The 27846-nt window shown below is 36.8% G+C and overlaps 1 protein-coding gene across 9 annotated transcripts in view; it reads left to right on the top strand.

The window, feature by feature from the left end:
- The first annotated feature begins 2762 nt into the window (after positions 1 to 2762).
- The window catches only part of LOC105465581 (thymocyte selection associated), a 235823-nt gene continuing 210739 nt past the window's right edge, over positions 2763 to 27846 (top strand). For 3 of the 9 annotated variants that reach the window (XM_071096421.1, XM_071096422.1, XM_011714062.3), the window contains exons 1-2: positions 6227 to 6397; positions 24132 to 24371. In XM_071096421.1, the coding sequence (XP_070952522.1) occupies positions 24281 to 24371 (91 nt within the window). In that variant the 5' untranslated portion in view covers positions 6227 to 6397; positions 24132 to 24280. Of the gene's footprint in view, positions 2785 to 6226; positions 6398 to 23936; positions 24372 to 27846 lie in introns of those variants that run through there. The other 6 variants (XR_011623350.1, XM_011714060.3, XM_011714061.3 and 3 more) reach the window with 5 other exon arrangements.

Here is a 27846-nt window from a genome sequence, read left to right as displayed (position 1 = left end):
CTCTTCATTTAAATCAGGTCCACTGGCAATTAAAGGTTGTCAGGTGTTTGGATTTCGTCCCTTAAATACTGCTCTCTGCCTGAAAACAAATGAGCCAAAGAGAGGTCTTCTCTTCCGCACGTAGACCCAATATACAGTGGTGGAACAGGTGTTCAAGAGCTGCAATGGACACTCCCACTCAAAAAGGGGGCAAAAGGGAGGCACACAACTGTCACAGATCTGTGGCAATTCTGGAATCTAGCCAGACACACAATTACAGCTCTTTGATTAGATTTTATTTCTACCTCCTGTGAGTTGTTCTCTATGTGGCTTGGTCGTCTCCCTAGGCTCCTGTTTTCTATCTTTGGAGTCATCTTTCCTCTTCTAATTAAAGTCTCTTGTGTTTGCTGTTGATTAGTTTTCTCTTCCTGCTTTCTGCCTTTAGAAGTTTCAGAGTCCAATGACCTCTTTTAATTTTGAATTTTCTCTAATACAATTCTTAAAATTGTGTAGGTTTTTTGTGCATTAATTTATGATTTACCTCATTTGACAAAAGCCATACCCACATATCTCTTTCAGATACACCCTTTTCTGTTTTGGGTTTACCTGTGAGGCTGCTGAGGGGCAATGCTTTTATGATTCTTAGAAACTCTTTTGTTTAATTGAAAAGATCCATGAGGCATACCCTTAAGGCCCTTTAGATCCTTTTTGTCTGTCTGAAAAGTGTCTTGAGGGTACGCCTTAACTCTTTCTGATAATCTCATAGTCACATTTTGGATTTGATCTTTGGCCTGAGACACATTCTAATTTTGGAAACTTTTGCGAGCTGAAAAGACTACTTTTGGGATCTTTGCAAATTATTCAAATTTCAATTCAAACTCTGAATAATTTGTTTTTTAGTTCATGTCTTTCTCTTCATTTTATTATAAGTGGCTGGAAGAAACTAGGCAGGCATCTCAACATTGCCTGGAAATCTCCTTAGATAGATCACCCAGTTCATTACATACATTTTCTATTTTCCATGTTACCTCAGATGACAGTTATGCTTAGGTTTCTGTCACTGCATGAAAGGATATCTTTTCCTTAACCTTCTGATAATGTTCTCACTTTCCTCCGGGTTTTGATTGACAGCCTCCTTGAGACCTTTTAAAATTCCGTTAAGTTTTTCTCCAGGCCCTTTAGGCTTTTGTTAATAGTTCACAGGGTTCTTCCAGCTTTTGCCTGATCCCAAACCCAAAGTCACATATTTCTGATATATATTATGGCACTCCACTTTCAGTTCCAGTTATCTATATCTGCATAACAATTTATGCATCCAAAACAATAATAATTATTTTATTACCTCATGGTTTCAGCCAGTCTGGAATTGGGGAAGAATTTGACTATGTAGTTCTAGCTGTGGGTTTCCTAAGTTGCAGTCAGACGGCGACAGAAGCTGGAACAGAGGGCTGCACCACTCTCTGGCTCTTCATGCAGTCTTAGTGTTTCTCTATTGGTCTCCTTGTGTGCTTTAGTCTGGGCTTTCTTGCAGCGTGGTGACTGCAGGGCAGTTGAACTGCTGCAATTGCAGTTCAGAGATCCAATGTGGGAGTTCAAGCAAGTGAGAAAGAAGATGAATTAATTGCTTGTAATCATTGAGCCTCAGAAGTTGTCTAGCATCATATCTGCTACATTTGATTGATGTCAAGTGTGTCATAAGTCTACATAGATTCAAGGAGAGGAAAATTATATTTCATCCCTTGACGGAGAAGGGAAAGGGCATAAAGGGACAATTTCATTTGGTACATCTGTGATTAGCACTAGAAGTCTTTGTTGGCCAGGCATGGTGGCTCATGCCTGTAATCCTGGCACTTTGGGAGGCTGAGGTGGGCGGATCACCTAAGGTCAGGAGTTCAAGATGAGCCTGGCCAACATGTCAAAACCCTGTCCCTACTAAAAATACAAAACTTAGCTGGGCGTGTTGACGCATACCTATAATCTCAGCTACTCGGGAGGCTGGGCTGGAGAGTTGCCTGAACCTGGGAGGTAGAGGTTCCTATGCTTCCTATGGCCTTCCTATGCAGTGAGCCAAGATCGCGCCACTGCACTTCAGCCTGGGCAACAGAGCAAGACTCCATCTCAAAAAAAAAAAAAAGTCTTTGTTAGCATGCAAAGATACAGAGGTGGTGGAGCTTCTGAAAAGGGCAGCTCAGGGTCCTCTGAGAAGACAAGCTCTCTGCTACCTGGGAATACACATTAGAGATAATTTCTGTAGTAAAGTATAGATAGCATAACATTTCCCATTTAAATGTACAATTCAGTGGTATTTTATATTCACAATGTTGTCCAACGACCACCACTCTCCAACAGTTAATTATTTTGGGGGAGGACCAGGTTCAGGAAGAGCTGAACCGTATTCAACCACAGAAAGAAACCACAGCTCCCATAGAGAAACTGGAATAAGATGGGAAAACGATTTGGGACTGGGGGCCTGCCCTTAGTGCAGGGTTGGGGAGGGCTTGTTCTGGCCATTATACATTGATAAGGAACCCTGCCCTTAGCAGCCACAATGGCACGATAACGCCAGGCCATCCCTGTGCAGTGGGAAAGCATCGATTGCTGGGATCAGGACCAATTTTTCACAGTGACGCTTTACAGCAGAAGCCAAAACAATGAAGATCATGGGCTGTTTAAACTTCTCAGTTCTCTTTGAGTACAAAGGTTGGCCTTCCTATGCTTAAGTAAACAGTTTTGTTGCTGAGACTAAGTCATATGAAACAAAACGGGCTTCTCTCTAATCAAGTGATGATCAGTTGAAAAAGTAAAGTGAGTATGACCACATTTTCTCTAATGTTGTATAACTAATCATACTGGGTGCTTGTAGTTAGGAATGAGTATACTGATCTTCAAAAACTAGAGAAATTTGACTTTGAATTTACTTTTCAATTGAACATATTCTGAATAACTGTGTTACTGGGATGGGGTTATTACATTTCTGACTCCCAGTAACTCAGACATTAGAAGAGATAAGGAAAGTGACAAACCCGTTTTTATTCTAGTATTATTATAATTCTTTGGTGTCAGGAAAGCCAGGCTGTTTTGCTTCCTTTCTGTAAGAAATTGTCAGTTGATAGGCAAAACTTCAAGAATAATTAAAGAAATAGGATAGGTACATTCCCTTGGGAAAATCAATCTTCCGCAAATGTATTCAAATGAATTCAGTATCCTTTCCTTTTAATAGTGCTTATCTAGGTGAAAACATTTATTTTAGATTTTGTTATGGCACCCAGAAAACTATGATGCCTCTTTAAAAATAAATTATAGGGTAGAAGTCACAGAGGAGGATGATTGAAAAGAAAAAGTCTCAGGAACATTCCCTGTGTGTCTCCCTCTGTCTTCTGTGCACTCAAAGCGTGGCAAATCAATCTCAGAACACTTCCTGTTACCTGAGACTCTCTTGAAGTGTCTTCGTAAATGTTTAATGCATCCCTGTCTCTTATTCAGTATATCAGGAGGAGAGAGATTTGTTTTTGGCAGGGGTTGGCTTTGGTAAATGCCATAGGTTAATTCAGCAGGTGCTGTTGCATCTGTGTAAATTGGGAAGATTTGACAGCTGCCCCCAGAATACTGGCCATTCTCTTTGGGAAGCCAGACTTTGACACTTGGATTAAGGCAAAATGAATGTCAATTTGTCTGTTTACCTCACCTCGTCCTCCACAAAAACAGTAAAAGATTGTTTTTATCAATATAAAGATCCCTGCTTTGAGAATCCTCAAAGCTGTAGTGTATGTGTTTTGAACTGGAGATGGGATGGCAGAGTTGTTTAGAGAACTGACATGAGAATAGTGATACTGATAGCTACTACCCTGCAAAGGTTTACCATGGACTGGTGCACTTTGGATGTATGCTATCTCATTTAACTCTCACAGCATTCATAAGCATTTATAAATTTTCATTCGTAAATTGTATCTCCCCTGGGGGACAAACAATTACTATCTTTTTTTTGAAAGATGAGAAAGCCAAGACTTGGAGAATTTATTAGTATTGTTTTATTCTTTTGAAAAACAGCTTTATTGAGACATAATTCATGTATCACACAATTCATCCATCTAAAGTGTATAATCAATGATTCTTCTTATGTTCGCAGAGCTGTGCAAGCATCACCATGATCAATTTGAGAACATTTTCATCACAGGAAAAAGAAACACCATAACCATTAGTAGTGATCCCTCCCTCCCCATCTATCCTCTTCTCCCTACCCCATCCTACACACTCACCCCAGGCAATCACTTATCTACTTCTTACCTCTATAAATTTGCCTATTCCGGACACATTTTAAAATATTCCTCCTACTTAACTGTAATTATATATCTTTTGACCAACCCCATCCCTGCTGCCTTTTAGCCACCCATAACTCTGGGAAGCATCTTCTACCCTCTAATTCTGAAAGCAATTTTTCTAGATTCCACATATGAATGAGATCATGCAGTATTTGTTTTTCTGTGCCTGCTTTATTTATCTTAGCACAATATTCTAACTTGGAGAGTTTAAATGACTTGCTGAAGCTCTGCCTAGTGAGGTGCAGAGCTGGGACTATATGGCTTCATCGTCTAGGACTCTACCTACTACAACATATCATGTTGTAAAACAAGCAGACAGGAGGGATAATGGAATTGGTGAGCTTTCGTGCAGCTACTCATCAACCTTATTTAGTACCTATTTATTTGGAGCAATTTACCATTTAGTAAAACATGGAAGGAGTTAGATTTGCATAGCTGATTTTATATAGTTGCCCCCAAGGAGGAGAGTAAAGGAAAGTAGAAATTGCTCAACACTAAAGTCCAAAGGTTTGGATTTCAGTTTCAGCTCTATTACAAGCTAGTTAAGTGAACGTGCGTGAGCTACTTAGGCTCTTTCATGACACACAGAGAAAACAAAAAAGAAAGATGGAGACAGCATACTTCAAGTTCCAGAAGGCTTTCAATTTGTGGTTCCAGTTTTTACCTGATCCACAACAGCATACTTGCCTTTAACCTATTCTGAACTCTCTCTTATTTTTTTAATTGTCTGATAATCTTTTTTTTAATTATTATTATACTTTAAGTTCTAGGGTACATATGCATAATATGCAGGTTTGTTACATATGTATACTTGTGCCATGTTGGTGTGCTGCACTTATCAACTCGTCAGCACCCATCAACTCGTCATTTACATCAGGTATAACTCCTAATGCAATCCCTCCCCCCTCCCCCCTCCTCGTGATAGGCCCCGGCGTGTGATGTTCCCCTTCCCGAATCCAAGTGATCTCATTGTTCAGTTCCCACCTATGAGTGAGAACATGCGGTGTTTGGTTTTCTGTTCTTGCGACAGTTTGCTAAGAATGATGGTTTCCAGCTGCATCCATGTCCCTACAAAGGACACAAACTCATCCTTTTTTATGGCTGCATAGTGTTCCATGGTGTATATGTGCCACATTTTCTTAGTCCAGTCTGTCACTGATGGACATTTGGGTTGATTCCAAGTCTTTGCTATTGTGAATAGTGCTGCAATAAACATACGTGTGCATGTGTCTTTATAGCAGCATGATTTATAATCCTTTGAGTATATACCCAGTAATGGGATGACTGGGTCATATGGTACTTCTAGTTCTAGATCCTTGAGGAATCGCCATACTGTTTTCCATAATGGTTGAACTAGTTTACAATCCAACCAACAGTGTAGAAGTGTTCCTATTTCTCCACATCCTCTCCAGCACCTGTTGTTTCCTGACTTTTTAATAATTGCCATTCTAACTGGTGTGAGATGGTATCTCATTGTAGTTTTGATTTGCATTTCTCTGATGGCCAGTGATGATGAGCATTTTTTCATGCGTCTGTTGGCTGTATGAATGTCTTCTTTTGAGAAATGTCTGTTCATATCCTTTGCCCACTTTTTGATGGGGTTGTTTTTTTTTTCTTGTAAATTTGAGTTCTTTGTAGGTTCTGGATATTAGCCCTTTGTCTGATGAGTAGATTGCCAAAATTTTCTCCCATTCTGTAGGTTGCCTGTTCACTCTGATGATAGTTTCTTTTGCTGTGCAGAAGCTCTTTGTAATAATTTTAATCTTTAGGTTAATCTAACTGGAACTGGTTGCTGTTATTTCCAGCTAGCACAGCAGGAAATACTGAATCTGGTACAATATGGGTTTAACCACATCAAAATTTAGAAGCTCCACCCACTTTGTAGACACAACAGGTTCACAAATAAAGTGTTCTGCAGACTCAAGGTTTATACTTACATTTACGAGATTTATATTTACATCAGTCTCTTTGGCTGGTGGGTGGGGGTGAGAGGCTCTTCCTGGATTCCTTATTTTCTACAGGAGAGGAGGAAAACACCTGGGATGCTCCAATGCTCTTACGCAGATAATGATCATTAACTTCAGCCTCTCTGATCAAAGGTACAGCTCTTTGTGGGATAATACCTCTTGCATAAGATTTTATGGGCCACGGTTATCACTAATTATGTATATACTCTCAGGGTTTTCTTGCTTTAAATGGTCAGTTATAAAGACCTAGTCTAGAAGAAAATTTCTCTGAAAAATATTAGTTACCGGCAGGGTCAAGTTGATAATCCTTAAATTATCTTTCTTTAGGATTAGAATGCTAATTGCAGGCATGCGTTATACCTGGGTTTGTTTATTTTTAATGTTGCAAGTCTGTGCCTTGGAGCCTTCAGTGTTTAGTTATTAACGGGCCACTCTCTATGCTGGGATTAGGACCTATCCAAGAATATACCTAAAGACAAATGGCTTTCAAATTTACTTTAATTGTACATGATTCTCAAAAATCAATACTTATCCTTGCAATGAGGACTTTCACTAGTGTATTGATTAGGGGTCTCTCAAGTAAGAGTGAAATAAGCTGACACATGCAAATGTAAGTAGTAGAAAGGAGAAATGTATTAGAAACCTATTATAATATCTCATGGAATCCAAGGAAATGCTGAACCACTAGACTCTTAGAATGAGGAAGTCAGGGAAAGTAGCAGCTTCCTCAGAAGCAGGAATTTGTGGCTAGTTTTATCTTTAATGACACAATTGATGATTTCCAGTATATCTTTTAGTTCAAATTCTAAATTCCTGGGAAAGAGAATGTGATTGGCCCAGCTTGTTTCAGGTGTTGGTCTCTATTCAACTAACCATGGTCTTGAAAGTGATCAGATGATATAAATGTGGCTGAAAGGGACATCCCTGCTGATTACTCCAAGAGAAGGAGAATTCTCATGACTAGGAGCTGGGCAGATAGATTAAAAGTACCTAAAACAAAGGTCATAAAGAGGAACTTTGACACAGGGAAGCACTTCTCACTGCTGATTTTGGAGTTAATGTGAAAGACTAGGTTCAGTACTCACACATTCCAGATTCTACTGCCCTGGTTCCTGTCCTGTTTTCAGCATCCTATCAATTCTGTATATCTTATTCTTCCAATAAATTCCCCATATTTCTTTAATTATTGTTGGTTTATGTTGCTTGCAACCAAAGGATCCTAACTGATATAGAAGTTGGTACTAGAAGCACTTATTGCCTGCCTACAGACCCAAAATGTAACTGGGGGACTGACTCCATTCTGCTCTCTTTGACTTCCAACTACATCTCAGATAGTGTTGAAGACCAACCCATTTTATAATCTTTCTCTTATAGTTTGTGAGACTTGGGAAGACCTTAGCAACTGAAAATCCAGTACTTTGTCAAGCTTAGTTTTCTGTGGAAATACAACTCTTAAAAACTTTTTTAGTTTGTTTTTCTCCATTCTCTTTTTCTAGACCCTATATACTAAATTTTAACATCAATGCTTTTGCAGAAGCAAACTCTTTGATTCTAGTCCTTGTCTTGAGGTTTCTGATGCTTCTCAGTGGACTTGAGCCTAAGTGTACTGTCCCTTAATATAATAGTTTCTATTAGGTTGGTGCAAAAGTAATTGCGGTTTTGCCATTACTGTCAATGTGTTTTAAAAACTACAATAACTTTTGAACCAGCCTAATAGCTTATCCTATGACTCAAAGCAATAAGAAATAATTCCCTGGTAGTACATTATTTGAGGTCCTTGGCTGCAAGCAACGGAAACCGACTCTGGCTTAAGCAAAAGGAAATTTATTTTATGGATATTAGAGAGTTCACTGGCTCTGCCAGCATGTGGAAGTATGAAATTTAGAATCTAACAGCACAGCAAGCAGTAATTCACTATTTTGTCTGATCATTGTCAGCCACTGAAATGAATAAATTCTATCCATTTCATTTTTCTTACTCTCTTTGTCTTACTGTACTCAATATTTAAGTTTCCCACAGAGAGGATACAGTTCTAGCTTTGATCATACCCCTCTTAAGCCAGGCGGAAGGACCTCTGTATCAACCACTGCAGTGAACAGAGGTTGAGATAGGAAGGTACCATTAATTGTCTTCACCTTATCCCAGGCAGAATTCCAGTTGCCTCTCTGCCATGATAGGAGGAACCACAAACAGACATTGGGGTTTGATGGAGGACAGTGGTGGGGACTGGGTAGGCAGTGATTTTTTATTGTAATATAACCATAATTGTTTTCAATATAAGTATTTTATTATAAATATATATGTGTATATATGCATATATATACATATCTATATAATTATTTCTAACTCATTCTCTAGGTTTAATTTTTATAGAGGTATTTAATTATAATATTAAAAAATTAAATTTTTTCTAACTCTCTAGATTTTATAACATAAAATCATATTTTTAGTTAAACAAATATAGGGCTAATTTTATAACTTTGGGTAGACTTGCATTACCCAAAAATTAGAAAGTTCTGACATCTAGTTTTAAGGGGAAAAACCAAATTTGCTCATTCTTTTTTCTTTTATTATTACTTTTGAGATGGTGTGTTGCTCTGTCACCCAGGCTGGAGTGCAGTGGCACAATCTCAGCTCACTGCAACCTCTGCCTCCTAGGTTCAAACAATTCTCCTGCCTCAGCCTCCTGAGTAGCTGGGATTACAGGCATGTGCCACCACACCTAGCTAATTTTTGTAATTTTAGTAGAGATGTGGTTTCACCATGTTGGGCGACTGGTCTTGAACTCCTGACCTCTGGTGATCCACCCACCTTGGCCTCCCAAAGTGCTGGGATTACAGGCATGAGCCACTGCACCCAGCTGCTCATTCTGTTTTCTCATGTGCTTCTACCTGAGAAGTTTCTTTTCTGGCACAATTGCTATAAAGGTTTATGTGTAGCTCAAGTTTCTCTCTCTCTCTCTCTCTCTCTCTCTCTCTCTCTCTCTCTCTATTCTCTCTTTCTCTCTGACCCTCTCTCTCCCCACCCCTAACTCCCTCCTGCCCCAAGCAGAGTATAGAGCCCATCATCTTTATTTGCCCTGCCTTTACCTAGTAAGCATGACCAAATCAGGGCCCAATAGCAATAGGCCCGAAAAAGGCCTGTGAAGTCTGTGAATGTTCCTAAGTGTAGAATCTGGAACTTCATCTCTTTCTGCTGTCCATACCAAGCCACAAACTTAGGGGATAGTGGTTGGAAGCTCCAATTTTAGCCCATGATTACACATATGGTCTTTAGCCCATGATTACATGTATGTCCTTTAGCGTAGTTGTACCCAAACAAACAAACAACAACAAAATGATACTATACTGTAATCGTTTTGCTTTTATGTCTGTTTTCAATTTTGTTTTTTTCCAAAGGGGAAGTATGATAAACCTCCTTCCACACCCCAGTAAAAGCTTCAAAAGTGTTTTCTGTGGTTCTTTTAAAAGTAAATTTACTAAAAATAGGACAAAAATGGGTCATCAATGAAGAACAGTTACAGTGGGACCTCAGTCTGTATAAGATTAAAATTATATAAACTTGATTCTAAAAAAGGTTCAATATCAATAATTAGCAGCTTTCCAGATTCACTAGTAACATATAAAATCAGGTCAAAGTGTGTTTCTATTCAATTACTCTTGTGATAACCATAGCATGTACACATAAAATATTTTACTTGGCACATTATCTGTAATATTACTTTGTTTCAAACAAAAGAGAACTTAATGAAGATTATATAGTTACCTCCTGGCTCTACTGTAGAAAAGTATGTAACTTTACTATAGTGGGAACAAAGGAGGCAAATGGCATTTACATACATTTGAAAGTTCCTTTCATTCCTTATATTAATGTTTTGGTCAACAATGGACTACATATGTGATGGTAGTCCCTTAAGATTATAATACCATGTTTATACTGTGCTTTTTTCTATGTTTGGATATGTCTAGACACACAAATACCACTGTGTTACAGTTGCCTACAGCATTCAGACAGTAACGCACTATACAGGTTTGTAGCCTAGGAGCAACAGGCTGTACCTGATGGCCTAGGTGTGTAGTAAAAGTACACACCTAGGTTTGTGTAAGCACACTCTGTGATTCACACAACAATGAAATTACCTGAGGCTGCATTTCTCAGAACATATCTCTTCATTAAGTGACACATGACTATGTTTCATAATGAATTCATCCCTTAGGAATTTACAAAGTGGCAAGAAAAAAAAATCTATGTTTTTCTTAGTATCTTCATAGACATGCCTTTCCAGGAGAGCTATACAGGTTGAGCATTTCTGATCTGGAAATCCAAAAATCCACAATGCTCCAAAATCTGAAACTTTTTGAGCACCAACATGACAAAACAGTGGAAAATTACACGTCTAGCTTCACGCTGCAGACAAAACTCAGTCAAGACTTTGTTTCATGCACAAAATTATTAAAAATATTGTATAAAATTACATTCAGGTTATGTGTGTAAGGTGTCTATAAAACACAAATAAACTTTGTTTTTAAACTTGGACCCCATCCCCAAATATTTTATTATGTATATGGAAATATTCCCAAATCTGAAAAGAATCTGAAACACTTTTTGTCCCAAGCATATCAGATAAATTTTCAACCTGTATAAGACTTGGCCTCCACCATTTTATGCGCTGTTTGCTAAGGAGTTTAGGAGCAATATTTTCTTCCAATTAAGTTCTAGCAAACACACAGTCCTTGATCATCATTACCAATCAATACTGGTATTCTGAAATAGAGTACTTGTGATTGGATTCTAATGCATGAACTATAAAATGTTACACAGGAGAAAAATATTCAGCTTCTTTATGAGGTCGATATTTACTTCAAATACAGATTAAATAATGCTGTGGTGATTAAAAGCCTGAATTTACAGTTTACTTCAACAGAGAAATCTCTCAGTGAGACAAACACTCTAGCACTGGCCTGTGCCCTGGTCTGGTCATGATTCTATTCTGTCATCTTGGGGAGGAGAAGGTAAGAATGTAGGTAGAATTTAACCTGGTTTGGTTTCACGTTATTCAATTAAATACAACAAATATGTGAAGGCCATTCATTTGTTTTTTTGTTGTTGTTTTAAAACAAAACAAACAAACCCCCCCCCCCCCCCACATTTGTTAGCATAGTGCTGGTGAAGGTATTTGGAGCTATTGAGTGCATCCAACCGAAGTAGACCCAAATCTCCTTCACCTAAATGTAGAATTCAGGAACTGAGGATAAAGCGTGCAAATGGACACATAATAAACATTCAGCAAATGGAAACTCTGAAAAAGAAGAGAGAATTTTGAAAATAAAGATTAGAAAAGGCTTCATGGAGGTAAAGGAACTAGAACTTAAACGATGAGTATAAGAGACTTTTTTTTTCCATCCAGTATCTATTTCCCCTTTTATGAGGAATTACTTGATGCGCCGCTCTGTGTCTAAGCATTTCATGTCCAATGTCATAATGGTCCTGTGACCTAATCTGGCCAGCAGAGCGTTACATTCACTTGGCCACTGATGTCATTCAGGCATGGAAAAATATCCTAGTCAGACCCCTGAGAAAAGTAATTAATAACAATCTTTTCTCACTGCATTAGGGATACAGATCTGGAAGAGCAAGTCATCCACTTTGCTTAGACAAGAAGATTCATGGTAGAAGCATTGGAATTCAGGCTAAGATCTGGAGGTTTTAACTTCAACATTAAAGCAGTTGGACTTTGTAAGGCAAAACAAACAGCATTTGGCCTACAGGCACTATTATAAAATACAAACAGGTATATAAAATCTGTCATATTTACAGGAAGATTATAGATTTTCCTCTTATATTTGCTTAACACCTTAAAACTTTTTTCAGTTGTGTATTGTGTGTATTAATAATTTAAGTTAGGCCATAGAAGTAGGTCATATTCCAGATTAAGAGGTTTGAGAATTCTCAAAGACAGGTTTGGGTTTCTGGTGGCACTTCTCAGACCAATTCTGGATACAAGGCATCCCTGGGTCTAAGATAATATGGAAGCTTGGAAATAACAAGGTAACTTACACAGCTCTTCAATTATCTCAGCCTATGTATGTGACTCAGAACTTGAGTAAGATGCAGATTGACTTCCAAAAATTCCTCCCAAAGTTAACTCAGCCTATTCCCAGGAATGAACAATGACAGCTTGGAGGTTAGAAGCAAGATAGAGTTGGTTAAATCTCTTTCACTGTCTCAGTTACAATTTTGCAATGGCAATTTCAGCCCCATCTGAAACAAGACAAGTTCCCTCCACTTATGAGCCTGTAAAATCTAAAGCAATTTAGTTACTTCCTAGAAACAATGGGAGTAGAAACATTGGGTAAATACACCTATTTTAAATGGGAGAAATTGGCCAAAACAAAGGGGTTACAGACCTCATGCAAGTCTGAAATCCAATAAGGCAGTCATTAAACCTTAAAGTTCCAAAATTATTTCCTTTGACACCATGTCTCACATCCAGGTCATGCTGACACAAGAGGTGGGTTCCTATAGCCTTGGGTAGCTCTGCCCCTTGGCTTTGCAGGGTACTGCCCATCTTCTGGCTGCTTTCACCGGCTACCATTGAGTGTCTGTGGCTTTTCCAGGTGTGTGGTGCAAGCTATCGGTGGATCTACCATTCTGGGGTCTGAAGGACCATGGCCCCCTTCTTATAATTCCACTAGGCAGTGCCCCAGTGGGAACTCTGTGTGGGGGCTCCGACCCCACATTTCCCTTCTACATTGCCCTAGCAAAGGTTCTCCATAAGGCTTCTGCCTCCACGGTTAACTTCTGCCTGAACATCCAGGCATTTCCATACATCCTTTGAAATGTAGGCAGAGGTTCCCAAACCCCACAACTGGAGTGGAAGGATAGAAATAAGCAAAGGAGGAAGGCTAAATTGAACCATGAAGTATTGGATTAGAGTAGGCAATATCAGTGTGAACTTATGTTTACATTCTTATATAAATACAGACGAAGACATGTAGAAATATTTTATGTGTGTATACAGTGATCAAAGCTGAAACAATTTGAGCACAAAATAAGTTTTAAAAGTTGTGTTAGATTATAACTTAAAGTATAAAATATATATCCATGAACTCATGCAGATATAAATAAAATCATGATTAAATAAATACATAAGTGAAGGAGAAGACAGAAAAATCTCCTGTAAAATTCTCCAAATTATTTATGTAGATATTCCTCCCTCAAGGAGCTACAGTGTAAGTTCCTACCCTGTAAGTGTAGGGTACACTTAATGACTTGCTTTCATGGAGAACAGTGTGAAAAGAGGGGAAAGGTAAAAATACTGTGGAGAAACTTGGTAAACACTAACTTAGTCAGATAAAGTTAACATTATCAGTAATAAATTATGTTGAGAGTCTATAACTTTGGTATGACAGAATGAGAACTGTAATTTACCTCTGTGGTCTTCCTCCCCAAACCCATAACCCAAGGTGAACCATGAGAAAAACATCAGACAAACTGAAATTGAGGCACGTTCTACAAAATGCCTGACCAGTATCCCTCAAATTGTCAAGGTCATCAGAAACAAGGAATGTTTGAGAAACTGCCACAGCTCCCAAGAGCCTAGGGAGACATAATGGCCAAAGGCAATGGGATATACTGAATGGGATCCTAAAAAGGAAAAATGACATTAGCAAAAAACTAATAAAATTTTAGTGAAGTATGAAGTTTAGCTAATAATAATATCTCAATATTGGCTTCTGTGTTGTGACAAATGCATCATCATAATCTAAAGTGTTAAAACAAAGGCGACAGTTGTTTGTATGGGTATACAGGAAATCTCTGTACTATCTCTGCAACTTTTCTATGATTCTATAACCTATTCTCAAATTAAATAATTATCTTAAAAAATTATGGTTGCTGTATTTTATTTTATTTATTTATTTATTTATTTATTTTTTTGAGACGGAGTCTCGCTCTGTCGCCCAGGCTGGAGTGCAGTGGCGCGATCTCGGCTCACTGCAAGCTCCGCCTCCCGGGTTCACGCCATTCTCCTGCCTCAGCCTCCCGAGTAGCTGGGACTACAGGCGCCCACAACCGCGCCCGGCTAATTTTTTGTATTTTTAGTAGAGACGGGGTTTCACCGTGGTCTCGATCTCCTGACCTTGTGATCCGCCCGCCTCGGCCTCCCAAAGTGCTGGGATTACAGGCGTGAGCCACCGCGCCCGGCCGTTGCTGTATTTTATAAACTCCATTTCAAATGTACAGTCATCTAATTATCTTCCCTAAGGCATGGTGATAGTAGAAACAGATTCTCCAATTCCTTGCTCTATTCAGACAGCTTTATTCTGGAAATAACATTGTGGGAATGGATAAAAATATTCAATTACTTTTGAATATGTGCTATCAGAAAACAATACTTACATAATGAGATTGTAACTGTTTATAGCAAGAATTTTCTTCCCTAATAACAAATTCTTGAGGATAAATATGTAATTCCTAAGAATGAAATAAATACATCTTCTAAGACAATGAGCTTACAAAATGATGAGGCTTATTGCAAGGCTCTCAGAGTTTAATTGGAAAACAGAGACACTGAGAAGGTAGTCTGAACTATGACTATAATTCTTTATAAAAAAATCATTATCTATAACAAGCCTTTTACTTAATTTAGTCTTAGCTAGTTTATATATTTAAAAAAGGAAATTAGATGCACTAGAAAGTAATGAAAGCTAAAGCTATTATTTTTCTATAAAGTGAATCTATAAATCTCTTCTGTTGTTACCTTTCCAATACCTTTGAGATTTTTTTTTTTTTTTTTTTTTTTTACTGAGAGTTTCTCAAGATATTAAATTTTGTGGGTAAGTGTAATAGTCCCTGCTCAGATTTTTCTGTTGCTGGATCTATGACTTTTCCAACTTTGAAAATTATCTTAGGCATATTGTGTATCTTTATCTTAGTTTGTAAAAGAGGAGCACTTTTGAGAAACAAAATGTCCTCAACCATGTATTGCTGACCTATCAAGTGAACAAAGTAGATTCTTCAGGTTTTTAAAACACCTTGGAAATAAGAATCTTGACCAACCTGCATCCATCACCATTCTCCCTTGTGTGTGTAGTTGTTGTTTAATGTTTGTGTGTTTGTTTTTGTTGTCATCTCTGTAACTTTTCCCCATAATCCATTTGACTGGGACAGTTAAATATGCCATTAATATTACAAAGCTTTGATTACCTAGTGCATTAGTCTGTTCTCATGCCACTATAAGGATACCCAAGACTGGGTAATTTATAAAGGAAAGAGGTTTAATTGACTCACAGTTCTGCAGGACTGAGGAAGCCTTGGGAAACTTACAATCATGGTGGAAGGCAAAGCAAACATGTCTTTCTTCACATGGCAGCAGGAAGGAGAATGAGTGCCAAGTGAAGGGGGAAGCCCCTTATAAAACCATCAGATCTTGTGAGAACTCACTCACTATCATGAGAACAGCATGATGAAACTGCCCCCATGATTCAACTGTCTCTACCTGGTCCCACCTTTGATATGTGGGTATTATTAAAGTTCAAGGTGAGATTTAGGTGGGGACACAGAATCAAACCATATCACCTAGTAACTTCCCTGACTCAGTCTAGTGGCACCAGGTAAAAAAAAGTTATTTATAACTCACAGTTTCATGTATACATTTGTCAGGTTAAGCAAATGGTCTGTTGCCCAATAAACTAAATGATTAAAGAAATACATATCCTAAGTTGAATTTACTAAACTAGATAACTTGTATTTAATTCATATTTTAATATTTTATCTGTATAATATATACTTAATATATTATTTAATTTTTAGATCTGAAATCTAAAAGGAAAACTTGATTTTTTGTAAACATTTGGCAACTTATCAGTACTTAATTTATAATAGATAACTATTTTAAATGTTTTAAACTCTATTTTTAATAATGCAGGACCGAATTGTTTCCGTGAGGTTCTAAAATGTTATCACATCAAAACGCAAATGACATCTTTAAGTTTCTCTGGGTTATAAGAGATAACAAATGTGCAAAAAAAAAAAAAAAAAAAGAGAGAAAGGAGCTGTTAAAGTGGGCATACCCTTTCTACAGGCATATTGCAGTTAAGTTTTTCACAAATGCTGTATAAAAGTCAGAGGAAAATGTTAGAGTTACATCAGAGGACCTCCACCATTTAAAGAGAAAAACTAGAAAATCTCTTATGAATATAAGGGATTCATTTTTTATTTCATGGTTCTGAGGAAAGGTTGAGTCCCACAGCAAGGGAAAATGTCAGGGCAGAATTCATACGGTAACACCAACATTCACATTGCACTTTGCAAGATATTTCAACCTGTGCTCCTGTTCCGTGGCACCAAGCAATAGGCAGAACCTAGTGTTAAAAAACACAGATCCACTCATTTGAGTAAAGTCTTCTCATGGTGAGCAGGCTCATCTACCTGACTGCTTTTTACCCTTTAAGATTCATCTGAGGAACACTCTTCCTGGGGAGACTGCTTCCTAATTCTTGAAGTTCCTGAACAGTATACATTGGATTGTGATTCTTAACTTGTGGGCATGGTCGGCTAAAATGTAATGTCTCTAAGGGCTTATTTATATTCTCAGGGCCTTGTATAATGACGAGTGTAGAGGAAGAGTTCAGTGGTTTACTGAAAGAACAATTAAACATTAATTTAGACAAAAGGATGATCAGAAAAATAAACTGACATGGGAAGAAACATGAATCCTATATTGAATTTCATTCAAAAGGAAACTAAAAGTGCTGGGAGGCAGGGGCTTCTTTGAAAACCAGGTGGTGATGAATGAACATGCTCATAGGCTGTTGCATTTTGACAAAACAAACTGTTGTGTTATTGTAGGATTTTATTTTTTTCAAGGTTATGAAAATCATTCATATTCATTCTTTTTTTTTTTTTTTTTTTTTTTTTGAGACGGAGTCTTGCTCTGTCACCCAGGCTGGAGTGCAGTGGCCGGATGTCAGCTCACTGCAAGCTCCGCCTCCCGGGTTTACGCCATTCTCCTGCCTCAGCCTCCCGAGTAGCTGGGACTACAGGCGCCCGCCACCGCACCCGGCTATTTTTTTGTATTTTTTAGTAGAGACGGGGTTTCACCGTGTTAGCCGGGATCGTCTCTCGATCTCCTGACCTCGTGATCCGCCCATCTCGGCCTCCCAAAGTGCTGGGATTACAGGCTTGAGCCACCGCGCCCGGCCATATTCATTCTTATAAATTAAGAATGAAACCCTGTCTTTACTAAAAATATAAAAAAATTAGCTGGATGTGGCACCAGAGCAAGACTCCATGTCAAAAAAAAAAAAAAAAAGAAGAATGTACAGATGGTTGGAGACAGAAAAGAATAGTGATCAAGGTATTTCAAATGGAAGCCATTTATGGCATTGGGAACATTGATGGTGGGTGTACTATGATTTCGTTAATCACACACCCTTTCCTTCTTTTTTGGGTAATTAGCTCACTTACTTTCTTTGAGATATTTCCTCTTCCAACTCTTTTTGTGATTTAGCTGAGATAACTGCCTAATAAAATCCAAAGTAGAGCCCATGAACCTGAAATTATGGCAAATTAGTGTATTTCATTTTCTAGTCATGATGATTGGCTGAGACATATACCTGTGAGCCAAGTTGGATCAATCAGAGCTTATCCTGGGACTTTTCCCAGTATGACTAGGAGAAAGTAGTCTGTTCCATTGCACTTGAATTTATGAGATACAAATCTTGAGCTGCCAGGTGTCACACAACAGCAGGATCTCCCCAAAATGTTGCTCATGCAAAAACAAAGCCGAGCCTAATGCCCTAATGATATTGTATGTTTCCCCAGAACAAGTTTATTCTGTAGGTAGAAATGCTGTAAACCTTTCAATGATGAACCAATAAATGGCACATTTTGGTTAATCCAAAATCACAGGAATGATTCCTATAAGCCTATTTTTTTCTTCTTTAGAAATAAACAATGAAAAGAAAGTTTCAGAGAATGAGTGATTTAGATACCAGGTAGAATAACCTCTAACGTTTCTTCTTCTTTCTTTTTCTTTTTTTTTTCTGATATATCTACTTGGAGATAAGGGTTTATTCTTTACTCAGAGAAATATTACATTACACTCAGATATTATAATATAGTTTTAAGCCTCTACTGTTGAAGTTTATTTCTCTGCTTGTGATTTTTTTTTTTTTTTTTTTTTGGACATTCAGCCAGTTCTGCTTACTTTTTAGGAAAGCAGCTATAGATAATTTAGCAAAGGAATTGGTATCTTATGTAAAGTTTGCTTTGAGCCATTTTTCTTTTTCTTTTCAACAATACTTCTCTTGGGATAGAAATCATTGGCACTAATGATGCTAACCATAACTTAATCATCATTTGATAGTCAAGTCCATCTCTATTCTTTAGCAGAAATTTTAAGAAGGTGCATTAAGTAGTAGCAAGCCTGGTGTGAGGACAAGATTTTTTTTTCAATAGGAACTTCCCTGTTTGAATTATTAGGGTAATGTGAAATGCATTTTCTTTTCTTTTCTCCTCCTTTTTTTGGTCATTAAACTAATAAATGCTTCAGTTCATGGTATAAATAAATCTTTGTGTGTATCTGATTATATCTAAATGTGAAATTGCTACATCAAATTGATTTCAAGATCGATCACAACAGTTTGTAGTACATATGAGTGACTAAATATTGCACTACTAACAGTATGAATTTTATGAATTAAATATTTGCTTTTTCTGTCAGGTTGTTTTTTACTCTGATTCCATTCATTTGGTTAATTTTGCTTTAGATATTTTGAAGCTATATTATTTAAAGCTGTGAATTTTCTTCAAGAATTGGTCAGCTTTTCATTATTAAACAAATAACCTTATTATCTTTTATAATCCTTTTCTTTAAATCTAATTTATCTAACATTGATGTAGTTTCACGAGCTTTCTTTTACTTAATGTTTTATGGTATATATTTTCCCATTTTTCATCTTTAGACTTTCTATAAACTTGTAATTAAATTGTATATTTTAAGTAAATTTATATGTTTAAATGTTATCTGCCAACATTAGTTTATTACTTGAACTATTAAACTATTTACTTTTTATTTGTATATTTAGTTCATTTCAATTATTTTAAGAGTATAATTGAGTTTATGTATACCATCATACTATCTGCTAGCAATTTTGAGGTTCTTTTTCTTTTCTTTCTCGTCTTTTTTGGATTAATTTTATCATCCATTTACTACATTTTAGTGGCTTTCCTAGAAATTACATGTGTTTTTATTCATTTAACTCTGGTATTAAACAGTACTTTTGCAATTTCTCTAGAAGTCTAGTGCTTTAGAACATTTTAACTTCATTATCAGTTTTGCTTTTGCACTACTGCTATGTTTTACAATATATTGCATGAATTATATATAGTGCAAATATATTCGAACTCCACAAGCCATTAATTATTGTTTTGGGAACTTAATATATTCAATTCACTGACATATTCACCCTCTTCATTCCTTCCTGTGGTCTTGACTTTCTTTCTGAGATCATTTTACTTTCGCGTGAAGAACACCCTTTATAGCATCGCTTTTAGTGAGAGCTTACTGGTGATGAATTTTCTTAGTTTTTGTTTGTCTGAAAATGTCTTTATTTTGCTGTTGCTTTCATGCTCCTCTGGATTTAGAATATCGAGTTGGTAGTTGTTTTCTTTCAGCATTTTAATGATGCTATTCCACTGTTTTCTACCCTTATTGGTTTTTGTTAGTAAGTCAGCTATCATCTTATTGGTGATCCTTTGAAAGTGATGATTTCTTTTCTTCAGAGTGCATTTAAGATATTCTCTTTGACTTTGGCTTTTTATCGTTTTTAGTATGATGTTCCTTAGTGTGCCTTCTTCTGCATTTATCCTCCTTGGTGGTGTTGGCAGGTCTTCAATCTGTGGATTGATGCCTTTTCAGCTTTGGAAGATCTTCAGCTATTATATCTTAAAATATTTCTTCTCCCACTATTATTTCTCCTCTCATGTTGGGACTCAGTTTACATGTAAGATCTTTCAACTATGGCTGAAATATCTCTCTGGAGAGAGAGAGAGAGAGAGAAAGAGAGAGAGAGAGAGAGAGAGCAGATCTTTCCTATGCTCCCGTTTCCAGTTCAACAATCCTCTCCTACTGTATGTCCCATTTGCTGTTAAAACCAATTATTGAATTTTTAATTTCAGTTACTGTATTTTTTAACTCTAGAATTTTCATCTGATACTTTCTATAGATGGCAGTTCTTTTCTCTTTCTTGTCTTCTAGTTTTGAACATGTTTATCAAAATTATCTTAAATTGCAGGACTAATAATTCCAATATCAGAATCACCCCATGAGTTTGTCTCTGTGGTCTCCCTTCTCTCTGTCTTTCTTTGTCCTATCTTTTGGCATTTCTATTCATTTCATACTTAATTATAGATGTTGTATTTTTAAATATTATAGAAGTTCTGGCTGCTTTTCTTCAACAGGAGGATTTACATTTGCTTCTATCTGGCAGCGAGAATAGGGGCAGACCACTTTAATCCAATGAGGGATTGAGCTAATTTTAGTCTAAGCTTCAGTTTTTGTAAAGCTTGTTCTATTTATAGGCAACCCTTTCTCTTAGGAAGCAGCCTTCAGGAGCCCCAACGGAGAACATAAGCATTCTCCTACTTATACTGCTCCCTCCTTGGCTGGCCCTGGCTTCCCAGTTCTGCAAGACTGCTGAAAGCATTCCTTGGCTTCTTCAACTTCATACCAATCATGCTCTTGTTTGTGTCTCACACAATCAACCCTGTAGTGCTTTCAATGGGCAAAAAATTTTTAAGGGGAAAAAGTGGTGCTAAGCAACACATTTCTCTGACTTTGCCTGGAGGACTTGCTAAGTCCCAAAGTCCAATTTATTTTGGTCTCTTTTGCTGTGTGAAACTGCCAAAAACTCAACTCAGGTTCTCTCCTCCTGAGCCACCAGTTTTTGCTCTGCTTCTCAGACTCTCTCGGTGCCAATTACTAACTCATAAAAGCCTTGAGGGAAAAGAAGTGCAAAATATGGAGTTCCTCTAATGGTTCTGCTCTGCTTTACAGGATCTTGGCCTCTCATGTTCTGCACCCTGACAGCTCTCTTGTTTCTTAAAACAGCTTTTTAAAAAGTATACAGCTCTTCCAGGTGCCTTTAGTAGGAAACGTGCTCAGATACAAGCTCATAGCCAGAAGTAGAAGTCTTTGAATATTTTTATTTTGCATATTGACTAATAAGTGACCTTTACACACCTAAACCGTTGTTTATTTGAAGTATATGCTTTTTTTTCTATTTTGTTCAAACTCCTTTTTTATTTACAGGAGTACTTCATAAGTTAGTTTTCAAATATATTATTAGTTTTTTCCTTGAAGACTTCAATTAGTACTCAAATATAGTTATTTTCTTACCCTTTTCCAGCCATTTTCCTATTTTTCCCCTCTGGTTTATTTTTATTTAAATTTAATTTTAAAATTTATCTAACTTTAATTTTGCTGCATGGAAAGTCAGGAAAAAATTTTCCCCCAATTATTTAACAACCGTTTGTTGAAGAAAACATTCTTGCCCACTGCGTTGGAATTTTACCTTTTTCAAATAGTAAATTATTATATACAGTCTGTTTTGTTTTTTTTTTTTTTTGAATTCTCGTAATTCTCGTTGGCTGCTCAAATCAGGACTTTTTTGCCTGAGTGTCAGAAGTGATTACGATTTGGTCTAAAGCAGTAGCAGTGGGGATATAGAGCAAAGACAGAGTGAGTGGTACTGAGTATTGTCATCTATAGGGCCTGATGGACTTAACGGGTAGAGAAAAAAAATGGCATCTCACATGATTCTAAGCCTTCTGGCTTGGGAAACTAAGAGAACAGTAATGTCATTAATTAAGATCGAGAATACAAAGAAGATGATTATCACAGAGGGAGTGTCATCTGTTGCGAGAGCAGAAGCAGGTGGAGCCTAGGTAATTGTAAGAGATTGCTGATACGAAATGGCTGTTTGGTTAGTAGGATAGAAATTTGACTTGGGAATATTAAAAAAAAAAAAAAAAGTGAAATCCAGCTTGCATGAGATATCAAATGAAATTTATTGTGGTATCAATTCTAACAGATTCATGATTTTTAAGGAGCAGTCCACAGAAGCCTCTTTCATATATTCATCCACATGAAATACACTGCTAGGCTGTAAACTGTGGGGAGGGGTATGGAAGGCAGACAGATCAAGGGTAGGAAATTTTTGGACAAAAAGGTTGCAAGTGAGGAATTTGAATCTAACGATAGTAAGCCTGTTGATGTGGTCAATAGTACATTCTACTTTTATAAAGAAAGAAATAAAGCTGGACAGATTATTGAAAATGTCAAATAGGATTATGAAGAGTTGAAACAGCTTTATAAGCTCCATATCAAAACTAGGCAGTATTTATCTTTCTAGGTCATTTACATGATGGCCATGGTAGAACTGAGATGTCCCCTGACCCTCTGTATCTGGCTATGCTCTCTGCAGCCTAAGGCCAAAACAGTTTATAGACAAGAGCCTGGAGTTTAGTTACTAAAGAGAATGTGTAGCTTCCTGACATCTTTCAAGTGTATACATACCAACCAGTATTCTTTTTTTTTTTTTTTTTTTTTTTTTTTTTTTGAGATAGGGTCTTGCTCTGTCATTTAGCCTGGAATATAGTGGCATATTTACAGCTCACTGTAGCCTCAAACTCCTGGGTTCAAGTGATCCTCCTTCCTCATCCTCCTCACAGCTAGGATTACAGGCATGTGCCACCATGCCTGGCTAATTTTTTAAATTTTTTTGTAGAGACAAAGTCTCACTATGTTGCCCAGGCTGGTTTTGAACTCTTGGGCTCAAGCAATTCTCCTACCTCAGCCTCCTAAAGTGCTGAGACTACAGGTATGAACCACTGTACCCAGCCTCAACCAATATTCTTTGACTTTACCTTAAAGAGACTTAGGAACTACCACCTTTAATTGTACATATTCTAAATATTGTTTCAGTTACATGCAAAAAATAGAGAGGAACAGGATTTTGAAGAGATCGATGTTCATGAGGTTTCTCCTGCTTCCTTTGATGCTGGTAATTTCTCCTCCTAAATTTCAACAAGATCAGAATTGTGGAATTGTGAACTTGGAAGAAATGACAAAATTGATTGGACTCTTCTACCTCATTTCCATTTAGTAAATAAAACAAATGAAAATCAGAGAAGACAAGGCTGAAGTTAGCCTGTAAATCAAAAGCAGAACTAAACCCAGAAAACCCAGGTTTCCTGACAAGTAATTTTAATACTTTCTACTATAGTGTAGAGATTAGAAAACTCATTTTAACATACTTTGTTAACTTACTGTATCACTTTGCATATTCTATCCCTACCCTACCCTCCTTTAAGATTCAGCAAAATTTTTAATGTGGAAGAATAAAAAGTGGTTTCGATACTCTCTCCAGAGTATACTATCAGAATTCTAAAAAGAGCTGACACAAAGCACTTTTATTACCAATTTTAATGTAAAGGCACTGACAGTATGCAAATAAGGCACAAAGCCAAGCTTTAGAAATGAACTAGAGAGATAACGAATTCACATGGTGCCATTTTTAAGATTAGACTTTAGTCCTATGTTCCTGTCCTTTGTTGGTGGGCAAGTCACAAGCAACTCTCACCTCAGTTTTGCTGCCGTAGTAGATGCGCACCTGGATTAACAACGGACAGAATGAGTTACTTAGCACGTCTCATTTTTTGGGCAGTGTCTGTTCACCCCACCCCCATCCTGTTCAACTTCAATGTCAGAAGGAAATGAAGCCACAATGTGAACAAAAAGAGCTGTAACATTTTTTGTCTCCTGCCTCCTCCCTCCCTCCTCACTGTCCTCCCTATATAGAGCTACTCCACCCCACGCTGGCTGTAGTGTGACATTCCTGCCTGCCTGAGGAAGAAATGGTGAGCAGGGGCTGTAATTGCAGACAAGTGTCACCCAGAAGCCACAAGTTTCTGTGAGCACCAGGTCTACAAACTACCCAAGGCATAGCAATGGCATTATCACTGGAAGAATTCGTCCACTCTCTTGACCCCAGGACCCTACCCAGGGTTCTAGAAATCCAGGCAGGCATCTATTTTGAAGGTAAGCACTCTTCAATACCTTTACTGGCTAGAACATTCTTGTAAAGTATACACTCTTGAAAATTGGAGGGGGGGAGTTTTAACAGCAAATATGTGAGTTCTGGTAAAGGAAAGGCGATCACAAAAGAGAGAAAGTAATGAACTGACCAATGAATGGTCAAAAGCCAATGGTGTTGGAGAGGGGAGAAACTAGACAGGACTGTGGGATAGACAGAAATAAGAAACTGAGTGAAGCTTCTTGAGCTTTCTGTAGGCCTTGAATGGTGAACTATTTCTGCGTTTGCTTTGAAATTGGTTGCAATCAAGAATAATAAATTTAGTTATCAATATTTTTGTTTCTACAATATAAAAAATAAAATTGAGCTTGCTAAAACAAAAGCAACTATCAAAGGCACAGTGTTTCAGAAGAAGTATTTCCCAAACTTTTAGCTTCTAAATGTTGCTTATACCAATGTTTTTCTCACTCTGTAGTGGCCTAATTCCAAATTCCTTAAATAATGAACATTTTAATTTGAAGGTATAGAAATTATTGCTACAAGATAATTTTTAAAAAATTGATGTTGAAAACTCAGAGTTCAATTAACTTATTGAATAAGATAGTGAGTTTTGGTGTAACTTACTATGTTAATTCAGGTGAAAGAACATTAAAATCTCCAATATACAACCCAGAATCTTTACATGGTTAGTTTGAATACACAGAATACAATGAATAATTTGTAGGTGTATTTCTGGCCTCAAGAGTGGTACAATTGAAGTAATTGTAGAATCAGATCAAGACAAAACTACCAGGAAAATAGTTTTGGTAGGCAGGCCTTTCCTGTTCATAGACAAAATAATGTATTACATATTATGTTGCCAAGTAAAAGAAAGATTAACATGTCAGCTCCAGTTTAAATATATATATACAGACACACACACACACACACACACACACACACACACATACTTGCAGGTGATGAATTGATATGGGCTGTTACCAGCTTGGCATACAATTTTATTTAACTAATTTGTAAGTTGATTTTTGGAATCAGACTATGTTTTGCCATGTGTAATCATATTTTCAGTGTCTCTATTTCTAAGCCAGCCTCAAATCATTTTTTGTCTCATGGTTTGTGTTTTTTAGGCTTTATTTAAAAAGTCTTTATGTCTACTTTAAAAAGATATTTTCCTATATTGTTTTTATCAACTTTACAATTTTATATTTTGCATTTAGTTTTCAGTCTCTTTGGAGGACACCTATGAATTGTACAGGGATCAAATTTTAGTTTTCTTTATACAGTTCACCTGATTTCCAGGTACCATTTGCTAAGCTGACAATCTTTCCGCCATCGATTTTTGTTGCCTCCTTTAAATCATATTATATGTTCACCTCTGTATCAGTCTGTCTCTAAAATATCTCTTCTATTCCTTTAGTGTATTTTTTTCTTAATTGCCCCCAAACACACTACTTTTGTAACTATGGCCTTGGAATATGTGTTAATATAGAAATGATGTATAGACCAATCCCTGTTTTCAATCCTTTTTTCCTAAATTGGCTTAGATATTCATAGACTTTAAAAATGTTTTTATAGATACATAATATATATACATTTTTATGGGATACATGTGATATTTTGATACAGTGTATAATGATCAAGTCAGAGTAATGGGGATATTACTCATCACCTCAAACATTTACCATTTCTTCATGTTAGGAACATTCCAATTCTACTGCTCTAGTTATTTTAAAATGTATAGTAAATTATTTTTAGCTATAGTCACCTTATTGTACTACCAAACACTAGATCTTATTCCTTTTAACTGTGTTTTTGTTCCCATTAATCAACCAACCCATCTCTATCCCCCTCCCACTACCCTTCCCAGCACTTGGTAGCCATCATTCTACTCTCTGTCTCCATGAGAGCGTTTTTTTGTTTGTTTGTTTGTTTTTAGCTCCCACAAATGAATGAGAACATGTGATATTTGTCTTTCCGTGCCTGGCTTATTTCACTTAACCTAATGTCCTTCTATCCATGTTGCTACAAATGAGAGGATTTCCTTCTTTTTTATGGCTGAATAATATTCCACATTTTCTTTGTCTATTCATCTGTTGATGGACATTTCAGTTGATTTCATGTTTTGGCTATTGTGAAAACATGTGAATACAGATGTCTCTTTAATATACTGATGTCTTTTCTTTTAGAAATACACCCAGCAGTGGGATTATTGAGTTGTGTGTAGTTCTATTTTTTTTTTTTTTTTTTTTGTGTGTGTGAAAACTTCACACTGTTTCTCATAGTGACTGTACTGATTTACATTCCCAACATCCGGTATAAATGTTCCCTTTTCTCCACATCCTCTCCAACATCCATTATTTTTTATCTTTTTGATAAAAGCCGTTTTAACTGAAGTGAAATAACATCTCATGACTTTGTAAATAAGTTTTTCATTAAATCAATTGTTTCTGTAAGAAATCTAAATGGGATCTTTATTGGATTTATTGATTTGGTAGATTAAGTTGGAAGGAATTGACATTTTATGTTGTTTTGAGAAAGAACATAGTATGTCCTTCTGTGTGTCCAGACTGTCTTCTTCATACCTTATTATTTTACTACTATGTTGTACTTCAATTAAGAGGGGAAAAAAAGTAAATACCTTGATCATTCTCACACTGTAAACACATTCATGTAACCAACACCCTGGTCCAGAAATAGAAAATTCAAAGTATTCCAGAAGCCCTATCCTGTGCTCTTTCTCAGTCATTATCTACTATCTCCCTCCTCAGTCATTATCTACTATCTCCCTCAAGGGTAACCATCATCATGACTTTTGTCAAATGGAAAATTACAGTATGTATTATTTTCTGGTTGGTATATCTATTTAACATCGTATTTGTGAAACTAATCCATGCTGTTTTATATAGTTCATTCATTTTCAGTATGTATGTTATTCCGTTGGATGAATATACTACAATTTATATATTAATTCTACTGCTTATAGGCATTTGGATTATTTCTGGCTTGGAGTTTCCAGTAATTTTGTCATGAAAATTCTTGTACATGTGCGCCTACATGTATATGTATTAAACAGGGTGTAAAAGTAAGTGGGATTGCTATGTCATATTGTATGTGTACATTCAGCCTTGGAAGGTAATGAAAAACAAGTTTCTTAAGTAATCCAATTTACTTTCCTAAAAGCAGTATATGTGTGTTCCGATTAACTCATTTGCTTAGTAACACGACGTTACCGTCTTCTTAATTTTAGTCATTCTGGCAAGAGTATAGGGGTAGCTCATGGTTTTAGTTTTCATCTCCCAGATGACTAATAAGATTGAGCACCTTTTCATATATTTCTCGGATTTTTGGAGATACTCTGTTTTGCAGAGGTGGTTTATATCTCTTGCTCATTTTTCTGTTGAATTTTATACATTTTTGTTATTGATTTGATGAAGTTTATGTGTATATATATATTTGGGACGCTCAATCTTTGTCAGTTTT

Source organism: Macaca nemestrina, chromosome 5 (assembly GCF_043159975.1).
Source record: "Macaca nemestrina isolate mMacNem1 chromosome 5, mMacNem.hap1, whole genome shotgun sequence".
Taxonomy (NCBI): domain Eukaryota; kingdom Metazoa; phylum Chordata; class Mammalia; order Primates; family Cercopithecidae; genus Macaca; species Macaca nemestrina.
This window is presented reverse-complemented; position numbering and strand designations above follow the sequence as displayed.